The following is an 11093-nucleotide window of genomic DNA, read 5'->3' as shown; positions in this document are numbered from 1 at the left end:
CACACATACGTAGACGCCACTGGGCGCAGGTTTGCACGTCGACGTCACCGCCATATTGTATGTGGCAGAGAGTAGTGAACGTCGATCGATTCTAGAAATATTCCCTCTTAATTCCCATGATATGACGTTTTTGTCATAATATTACCACTTTTGTCTTTTCTTTCACTTTATTCTGCCATGACTTTTTTTTCTCATATTAGTCATTTTATCTCTTTAATACTCCCCCAAAAAGTCTGTTCCTAATCTGTGTCTATACCAGATCTTAAAAGGTTCACATGTGACACGGTATCATGAAATAATGAAGACCACAGTGTTTAGATTTAACCTATCTAAAACTTGATTTTTATGTACACACACACACATATATATATATATATAGAGATATAATATAATAGATAGAGATTAGTCTATAGACATGAGGGTATGGATATATATATAGAGAATATATTATATATATATATATATATATATATATATATATACATATATATTTCTATACAATATATTTCTATATATATATCTGAACATATAGTTATATATAAACACACACCTATTTATTTATAATATTTCAAAATCTATATATGCACATCTATGTCTAAAAACATCGATCAATAGCTCTCCGTTCTGCCAATCTCTATCAATCTATATATATTTATTTATAAATATATATTAGCTCCATCTATATCTTTCTATCTAAATACTTAAAACATATACAGGGAACATTTAAAAACATAGGAACGCAGGAATGAGGCATCTTCTCCGATCGATGTTCACTACTCTCTGTAATGAACATCTGGCGGTGACATCTGGTGGTGACATAGACATAATATAAAGAGTAAAAGCTCAACATTGCCCTCAAGTGGTCAAGGTTAAAACTACAAGAGGTTCAACAGTATGTCGCTTCTCTTACTCCAAGATGGGCTTTGAGCGTGTTTTTCATCAAACCTTGTTTTAACCAATTTGAATTTATAGAAATTACCGTCGGTCAGTCTTGAGCATTATTAAATAATAGTAATGTAGACTGTCTCATGTTTATTTAAGAATCAAAAATCTATATTGTCATTATGTTACCATAATGACATTTTTGTAAGACATCGGCTCAGAATTCACACAGATTCACACACAGGCACAACAGAACATAATGTTTTTAAACTTTTTTTCCAGAAAGTAGTTGAATGTACCAACAGCACTTCCTGAGAAGCCAAAAGCTTGCAAATAGTCCTTAGCGTCTGGTGATACTGATATGGGTCAAAAAGACAGATAGCCGTCACTTTACAGAACGATGTAAACTATGGTGCAATTGCACGAAGTTAAAAGCGTAGAAAAAGACAATAGCGAAAACTTTAATGTTCAAGTTACAGAACTGTGCTATTTTTATGGATGTCCAAACAACCACTCCCTGAGAAACTAAAGGCGTGCAAATAGATATTCGTATGTGAGGGACTGTAAATAATTCTCATCAGATCAAGTGCCTGTGCAACCAGTAGTTTGTTTGGAAACATGTAACCGAGTATGAACTGGGATGGTGGTTTATTGATTCTCAGCAGGCGGCGATAGCCCTCACAGCCTCGGGGAACAAAGCTGTTTTTAAGTCTATTAGTTTTTGATTTAATATTACTGAATCATTGACCTGATGGAAGTGGGACAAAGTGCATTGCCCAGATGGGTGGGATCTTTAGCTATATGTCTGGCCCTTTTCTGGACTTGTGCAGCATAAACCATTTAAAGATCTTGTAGAAGTCCTTCTCTTTTGTGCCTTGCAGCTCCCGTACCAATCTGTCACACAAAATGCTTTCCATTGTGGCTCTATGAAAGTTTATGAGCAGCTGAGTAGAAAAGTCCAGTCCAATCTTCTGAGAAAGAAGAGCCATTGTAGGGCCTTCTTCTCCAGGTGGGAGGTGTTCACAGTCCAGGAGGTCAGAGGAAATGTGAACTCCTAGGAACTTTACGCTCCACCACCTCCCTATGTATGCAGAGAGGAGCGTGTTCAGTCTTCCTGGAGCCCCTGCAGTGCAGGAGGCCAGAACCTGAATAAAAAAGGCATGTTGTGGGGTGATGTTGGACAGAGGTGTCAAAAGTATTCACATTTATCACTCAAATAGAAGTATGGATACTAGAGTTTAAAAATACTTCTGTAGAAGTAGAAGTATCAACTCAAACCTTTTACTCAAGTGAAAGTATAAAGGTACCCGTCTGAAAATCTACTTCAAGTGATATCAGTAATTTAAGTAAATTCTACCAAGGACAATAGCCTAGACATCCTGTACCACATCCAACTATAATGCACTATACCCCGCCACCCCCAATAAAAAGACATATTTCTAAAGCCATTATTAATTAATTGGATTCGTCTGTTTCACCCACAAATATGTCCATTGAAAACGACCCATTTAGTACAATGAAAATATATTAAAGGTCCATATCAATGCGATACTGAGCATGAACATGGGTTTCATGGAGCAGAAAATCTGATGTCTGGTTGCGTCTAAGTATTGATGCAAAAAGTCAAAACTCAGAGACATAATATCAATAACATCTGTTGCCCTCATCAATTCCTGTAAGCGGTTAGCTTAGCTTGTTGTGGAGTGACATCAGTTAGCTGCCACTAGCCGTGCTACCGGTAATAGGAGGAGTTGGAAACCAACTGTGCATGATTGCTAGCAGCTAGTTGTGCAGTGCAGAAGTGTTCCCCATCTGGCTTCAGGTCTGTTTGGGTACTCCAGTTGTGCTATCCCAAAGCTATTTTGTCTTTCAGTGCTGAAAGACAAAATATGTCAAAGCATCGATTTCTTGAATGTGATGTCAACCAGTCTTAACAACTGTGAATTGATTTAAGTATTGCTACCTCTCATTTAACCCAATTTGGACTTGTTTTATTTTCATTTATTTCCTGTCCATGTTAGTGTTTCCTAGCGTTTTTAATAAGTAGAATAATTACTGTAACAGGGATTATTATATTAATAAATAATAACGCGTGAAATAGTAATTGTTTGTGGTTATTTTGGTCCAGAAGTTGAATGGTCTCTAAGAGCAAAAGAAGTACTTCCTTTCGAGTTAACAACTGAACTGAAACATTTTCATTGGTTTGTGGTAAAGTGAGGGTTAAAACTCCAGTTGCGATTATAATTGCATTATCAACGTTTGCTGGATAAGTCTAATTAGTTAAACTGGTCCTATCACACTTTTCCAAAATAAATAAATGCATAACTGTTAATTGATAAACAAATTGTTAGTATTAATCATTACAGGCTCACAGCTGAAATAAAATAGAATGAGACAATTTTTAAAATGTAAGCAATAGAAAGCACATATAATTGCATGAAAATGTAAGGAGTAGAAGTAAAAAGTAGGTTAAAAAATAATTACTCCTGTAAAGTATAAATAACCAACATTTCTACGTAAGTAAGGCAACAAAGTATTTGTACTTGGTTACTTGACACCTCTGATGTTGGATAATCTTGCATAGTGTAATAAGGTGTATGGATACAGTCAAATACATTCAGTCAGCTTTTTTTTGAGGTAAGGTCACTCAAATTTATTCATACCCCTTACATTATTTTACATTTTGTCAAATTAAAAGAACAGTTGTTTACAGAAGGAGAAGGTAGCGATTTGGAGATTTTGTTTATTTGAGAAGATGAAAAATATAAACTATGGATGCTGTGTGTGTTAGAATAGGCATTTCTTGTTGTAAATTTTATTTATGAGGGATGCAGTTAAACATATTGGACAACAAGGCACTTCTGACATTCTGTACTAAGACTATATTGCAATCTACCTGTTTGCAACTCCTGTTCCTGGCTCAGCATCAATGTACAGTGCCTGGCAAAACTGGAACCTTTAAAATCTTGTCAAATTAAAGAAACCTCAATGCATTTCACAGGGATTTGATGTGACCCGGGCCTCTCTCAAAACTGGCTTTTTGATCGGTACTCCTCCATAAACACCTGACTTGTCGATTGGAGGTCCTTTAGCTGTCTTGACAGATAGATTTCCCCGCCTGAGCTTTGAATCTCTGCAGCACCTCCAGAATTATCATTGGTCTATTGGCAGCTCCTCTTATTTATAGGAGTTTTGGTATAAACATGCATGCCTCGCCTTTTAGATTTGTGTTTGAAAAATGTGTTATTTTCCCCTCCATCTAACATCCGTGCACCACATTGTGGGCGCCTGTCTCACAGACTCTGCACGCCGTCAAAGGTATTTTGAAAATGGTTGCTGAAATAAAATTTTAAACAAACATAGCTGAAACTAACACACATTCTAAGTTTTATGCTAGATGATCCATTTGCACAGTCCCTCATCCATTTTGAGGCGACAATGGGATTTTATTTATTAACCTGACAAAGCAGCTTCTTGGCCAGAGTTATCTCCGTGTGCAGCTCCAGAGTCAGTCATTTAAAGTGGCAGCGGGATATCGCTCCCATTACTGCGGTTGTCAGATAAAGTCACCGAGGCTCTCTGACAGGCATGCAAAGAGGCTTGTCAGCCACCAGCGGGGGACAGATGGCCAAGTGGCGGATCACTGTGACAACCACTGGTCCCAGACAAGAGAAGTGATCCATGAATAAAAGTTATGCGTGGGGGAGGGGGTGCCTCGCCATATATTGCCTTCAGGGACATGGGGTCAAAACATTTTTCATATAGATTCCCGTATTTATTCGTCTTAATCGTTAGTTTTCAAAATTTAATACTATAAAGTATAGCCACGTCATCCCAACCACAACAAGTGCAGGCCTATTCATTCTTTTATGGCCGCTATCGGCTTCCGCCAGCAGAGGGCGCCCTACCTCGGCCCTCTGGGAGCGCCTCCGCCCCCCTCGCCGCTGATGTTCATTTCTCCCCGGAGGGACAAGCTGGCAGACGGCCTCAGAGGACGGTCACCGTGTCGGAGGGAGTAGACGGCGTCATGTGGCCCTTCTTGCCGCTGCTGCTGCTCGCTGTGCTGCGACCCTGCGCCGCCGCCGGAGCCGACCTGGTGCAGGTACCTGTTGATGGACACGAACCCACATGGTGACCGACTGGTCCGCCAGCCTGGCGACATCTTCTCGCTGGTGCTGACTGACAGCGTTTACACCTGCTGCGCCCTTCTGCTTAATTATGAATTAATGAAAGCAAAAAAAAAAAAAAAAAAAAAAAAAAAAAAAAAAAAAAAGAAAGAAAAACACGCTGTTAATTTAGCCTAAACGATGAAAACAGAATGAAGGCTTTATTATGTTATGTTTTTCTCTGATATTTTCTGCCATCGTCTTTAATTGATAGACTTGCATTAACTGTATTTGGTTTTGTATTATCATTTTGCCTATTCGAGATTATATGTACATATAATGTAAATACATATATATGTATTTATATATTTATTGATATACACATATACACACACACATATATATATATATATATATATATATATATATATATATATATATATATATATATATATATATATATATAGGAAAGTTTAAAACACTGGTGTGTGTTTGTTTTTTTTTTCATTTTGACCCCAAACATCTGTATTTTCCATTTTCCCCCTCCAGACTTTAACACCTGCCTACTCTGACTTGCGTTTGGAAGAAAATCTCATCAGCCATGAGCTGCAGGAGCTACAAAATGTTGCTTTCAAGTTGATTATTTAGGATGTTTTGCTTATAGGCTGTGGCGCTTTCGCTAATGGAGCAAAGTTCCTGTTGACACTGGATGTATTTTGCACGGGGGCAGTCGGCAGGGGGAACTCCAGCCTACATGACAATGGAGATATGAGGAAGGGAAAAACACTTGTGGCCAGGTGAACACGCAAAAACATCTGTTCAGATAAAACGTCAGACCAAAGGAAAACAAAAGTTTAAGTTCATCCACCTGTTTTTTTTGTTTTTGTTTTGTTTTTTCTTAATTCTGCAATTGAGAACATGTTTGTGCTGGTGGTCTCCTTAAAGCAGAGTTTCCAATCCAGTGCAACCGGACCTAGATCCATCTTTGGCCTGCATGAACACAACCGACACACAGCGAAACACGGTGGCAGGATCATAATAGGGGGGTGTTTTTTATATCCTAGTGGGTACAGGGGAGCAGGTGACAGTTGACTGGGAAATAGCAATACTGGAGAAGAACCAGTCAACACGCTGCAGAAGACGGGGGCGGAAGTTCAACGTCCCAAACCAAACAGCCGGAGCCACAGCGGCCCGGCTTGGATCAGTGCGTGCTGTTGTGTTAAAAGGGACCAGTCAAAGTCCTAAATCTAATTCAGTGAGATAGCTTGATTGTTCACGGATGCTCTCAATCCAAACAGACTGAGCTTGAGGTCGTCTGAAGAAGAAGAACGAATGGGTATGGATTACTTTTGCAAGACATGTTGCATTTGAACGTGCAGAATCCTTTTAGATCCACTTAAAACAAACCTGATTCAGGTAAATCTGAATAATTAGGAAACCGTAAGCCAGTGGCCCCAAACTCGTGTTTGGATCAGTCTACGTTAACTTTTAGGACCTGGAACAGACGTTTTACTACTCGTTTACGACGATCGGAATCTAATATGAAATAACACGCGTAATAAAAACAGATCAATTCTGGCAGCAGGGGACACCGTAGTTGCACAAACATTTTTCCAGGGTTGTCGTTTAAAACACTCTTTAACCTTGTGTCCGCGTACCCACAGAAGTGCAACTCATCCACGGAGGACACCATCTACAGATACCAAGCACGGACCCTGAATGGAAGCAAACCCGTGAGCTTCGCTGACTTCGCCGGGACGACCGTCCTCTTTGTCAACGTCGCCACATACTGAGGGTTGACCTTTCAGTATGTAGGTAAGAAGCTGCACACAGTCGGCTTTGTGACTTAAACATTGCTCCATTCAGCAGCTGGAATCCTGCTCTCGTTTTCCTTCTACCCCCGTGGTATCTTCTTTCAGAACTGAATGCACTGCAGGAGGAGCTGAAGCCCCTCGGTTTCACTATTCTAGGCTTTCCCTGCAACCAGTTTGGCAAACAGGAGCCGGGGCAGAGACATGAAATCCTGCTGGGTTTGAAGTAAGAAATCTCTCTCTCTTTTTTTCTTTTTCTTTTTGCAGTCACAAAGAGGAACATTATGTACAGGCAAAGCTGACAGAGAACTCAAAGTGAGAAGTAAACAGTTTTTGTTTCCCCAAATATTTGCTAATGAGGAACATGATACAGCTGCGTCCAGGAGGCCAACGGTGTAAAAATGTAAACGTTCCCTAAATTGTGGTCCGTCAAGAACATTTATATAGCTGTTAACAACACTAGCTGGACCTGGTTCAGAAATCATCTGTCAATCGAGCTTCATTTAATCAAGAGGGATGTCTTCTGGCAGAACAATAGCTTTCTTATAGGGACAACCTGGCCGGATATCGATATCCGACTGACAGGCGTGCACGTTTACGTTTCAGAGATGATCAAAATTTGTTCAACCTGAAAATAGGGCTGGGCGCTAAATCTGTTTAATAAATTAATTTGAATTTTTTTTAAGATTAGATTTTTGGAAACATCTGGATTTTATTTTGCCAATGCACTTATTGGGCTTCCACGAAGCGAATCGCATTCAATGTTGAATATATGTTCAAGAAAATATATCGTCAAAATATTGAAAAAGAGGAACTTTTTTTTTTACCATAGTAAGAGGCACTTTCATTTACTCATTTGCTTTTTTTAGTTAGTATGAAGTAAAGCCCGTTCTTATCTTATTACGAAATACCGCAAAACAGCAAACATTTTGTTATAGTTTGATTAAAACAGCAGAGTCGCCATCTTGCATGTATTTAGTTGCACTTTGAGTTCAGGCCAACTCCCAGACAAAATGCTTTTTGTGAAACAGAGGGAAAAAAAATTAAGTTAATCGGAGTTGGTATAATAAAATCTGAGATTTTATTTTTAAGCCATACCTGAAAATTATGCAAACCGAATTTTTTAAAAGCGGGTTATGGTCTAGGCTTACACGCTGCTTTTCACTCCGTGAAAAACTATCACACAGCACCAATCCTGGGGCGACTGCACCAGTCACATGACCCAACAAAAACTGCACGACCAACCCCCTCCCCCCCCAAAACAGGCACAAAGGTCAACTAGATGGAAATAAACATCGGTTATTAATATCGGCCCAGTTTTACTTGTCGGATCGAATATGTTAAAAAACATACGGGGGCGATGTTAATGCTGATATATCGTGCATCCCTGCTTTCTTATTTCTGATTTATTTTCCACGCATTGAATTTATGTTGGGTCTTTCTTTAACATCCTGGGCTTTGACAGCCTGAGGGAGCTTTTTGGGCAGCGGCCACACTGCAGAGCTCTGTGAGCCACGACCGCTGATAAGATGCTTTCTCTCTGGGCGGCAGGCACGTCCGACCAGGCAATGGATACGTTCCAAACTTCCCGCTGTTTGAGAAGGGTGACGTGAATGGAAAATACGAGCAACCGGTTTTCACGTTCCTCAAAGTAAGTCCCAGGTTTTCAAAACGCAGGGCAAATTATTGTTCTGCAAGTCTTTTGAGTTAGAAATCCTGTGTTCCAGCTGTGCCATTAGGCTCATTAAATAGCTGGTTCCTGGAAATTCAGTGGGAATTTGCAAATCCCATTCGTAATTTGTATCTAATTTTATTTGATTTTTTAATAGATGGCAGTCTGTGTTAACTAAAATGTATAAATATGCTTTGAGCTTTTTACATTTTGCCATGTCACAACCACAAACCTCACTGTACAGCATTTAATTGGGCTTTTATGTCACTGATTCATGCAAAGTTGTGCATTATTGTAAAGCTGAGGGAAATTGTGTGTTTTTCAAAAATGCTTTACAAATAAAAATCTGAAGAGTGGCTGGCATTTGTATTCAAATGCCCCAAGCTTGGGGCATCTCACCGAGAACCCTTCGGTCTATCATCTGAATTACAAATCTGGCTTTAAAGGAGGAGCTTCTGGTGTTGAAAGCACATCGGCCCAGAGTCTACCACATGCTGGCTCGTACTGGCAAACATGAGGAGGTAGGCACTCATGTCAGATGAGACCAAAAGTTTTGCCCCACATGGGAAAACAAAAACAAAACAAAAATTCCCATCAGTTAAAACACAATCCCCAGAGTGAAACATGGTGGGGGCAGGATCATGCTTTGGGGATGTAGTAAGAGAGAAGATGGGAGGACAAAGCGGGAAGAAGCCTATTAGAAGCTGCCAGCAGGACAACAAGGCCAGAGTCCCAATGTATTGGTAGAAAATTGGTCTGTTGTATCAGAATGGCCTAGTCAAAGTCCAAACCTAATGTAATTGAGAATCTGTGGCAGATAGAATGAGCAAAATGACTTGCACTAGCAAGTGCAGTCAAAGGAGGTTTTGTAAAGTGTTTGACCCAGAGGGGCTGATTACAACTGCCTGCCACACTTTTCAGACTTTTAGTTGTGAAAAATGTTTGTTTTTCCTTCAGGCTCACAGTAGAACACTACTACCTGGTGGCATTTCCTCCCCTAAAAATAAACAAAATACTCCAACGCTTGTGTTTGTAACGTGACAAAATGTTGACGGAAGTGGTACAAATTAATTTGCGGGGTGTAGAAGCTCCACCAACACAGCAGCTGGATTTAAATAGTTCATGACTGGATACCAGTAGCCTATGTGATTGACTCACTCAACCTTCTGTGGTCCAGAGCTCCTGCCCTCCCGTCGGAGATGACTTCGGCACCCCCACCGGCAGGCTGTTCTGGGAGCCTCTGAGAACCGGCGACATCAAGTGGAACTTTGAGAAGTTTCTGGTGGGACCCGAAGGAAAAGCCGTGATGAGATGGCACCCGCTCGTCAACGTGTCCACGGTCCGAACCGACATCCGCAATTACCTTATTCAACGCTACACACAGGAATTGCTCAATTAAAAGTGATCCCTGTTTAATGTTGTCCTTTTAAAAAAAGAAAATGACGTAGCAGTAGTCAGAGCACAGTAGATAGCAGACAGGATGGTGATGGGACAAGGTTCTGATGCACGAAGATGGCACGTTGAATGAAGAGGAGGCTTGAAAACAGGAAGCCTGTGGAGCCTCCTCGGAGCCTGGGGGGCGCAGGGAAGCTTTTCAGTGCATTCAAGCTGCCCTGTGATCCCTCAGCACCATGGCATCTTCTCATCCCAGGACCTGTTTGCCATTACAGCAACATCTGTGTCGTTCTTTAGCTTCAATAAATCATTAAGAAAGCCCCCGATGTGCAGTATTTCTTTAAGAGCACAGAGAAGAAACTAGAAAAAGCTGTTCCTGCGTAACAGCGAGTGAGAATGCTAATCTGCAGAATGATTTGCGCAGAAGATGCAGAAGAGAAAAAGTAGCTGAAAAACATTGAAATCAGATTTAAAGAATTTGAAAAAAAAAATGAATTTGAAGGGATTTGAAGAATTTGAAAAAAATTGAAGAATTAAAAGAATGTGAAGAATTTGAAAATTTTGTAGAATTTGAAAAAAATTAAGAATTTGAAGAACTTGAAAATTTTGAAGAATTTGAAAAAAAATGAAGAATGTGAAGAATTTGAAGGAATTTGAAGAATGTGAAAAAATGTGAAGTAATGTGAAAAATTTGAAGAATTTGAAAAAATTGAAGAATTCGAAAAAATTGAAGAATTCAAAGTAGAATGTGAAGAATTTGAAGAACTTGAACATTTTGAAGAATTTGAAAAAAAAATGAAGAATTTGAAGAAAGAAGAATGTGAAGAATTTGAAGGAATTTGAAGAATGTGAAAAAATGTGAAGCAATGTGAAAAATTTGAAGAATTTGAAGAATTAGAACAATTAGAAGAATTGAAAGGATTGGAAGAATTTTAAGTAATTTGTATCAATTTGCATTGATTTCAATGGGAACAGCAAAAAAATAAAATAATCGCACAAAAAGTGAAATATTTTAAAAAGTGTAAAAGTTAGCATAACCATGAGATATAGCAGTCATGCCGGGAAAGAGCCAAGTTTGATACCAAAACTGTTGAAATTGGTTGAAGTATGCAGGAGTAGTTAGACGCCGACAGAATAATAATAATAATAAAGAAAAACAGGAAAACAATAACTGATAGTGAAAACTCGTGAATAAGGAAGGTAAGACATTTAGAATAGATTTATTAA

General features: G+C 39.3%; 1 protein-coding gene across 1 annotated transcript; it reads left to right on the top strand.

The window, feature by feature from the left end:
- Window positions 1-4470: 4470 nt before the first annotated feature.
- gpx3 (glutathione peroxidase 3) lies at window positions 4471-10187 on the top strand. Its single transcript, XM_036127700.1, has 6 exons — window positions 4471-4556; window positions 4702-4984; window positions 6653-6803; window positions 6908-7025; window positions 8351-8450; window positions 9649-10187. The coding sequence occupies exons 1-6, from the start codon at window positions 4471-4473 to the stop codon at window positions 9868-9870; spliced, it is 960 nt and encodes a 319-aa protein (XP_035983593.1). The 3' UTR covers window positions 9871-10187.
- The last annotated feature ends 906 nt before the right edge of the window (window positions 10188-11093 follow it).

This window comes from Fundulus heteroclitus, chromosome 23 (assembly GCF_011125445.2).
Source record: "Fundulus heteroclitus isolate FHET01 chromosome 23, MU-UCD_Fhet_4.1, whole genome shotgun sequence".
Classification (NCBI taxonomy): domain Eukaryota; kingdom Metazoa; phylum Chordata; class Actinopteri; order Cyprinodontiformes; family Fundulidae; genus Fundulus; species Fundulus heteroclitus.
This window is presented reverse-complemented; position numbering and strand designations above follow the sequence as displayed.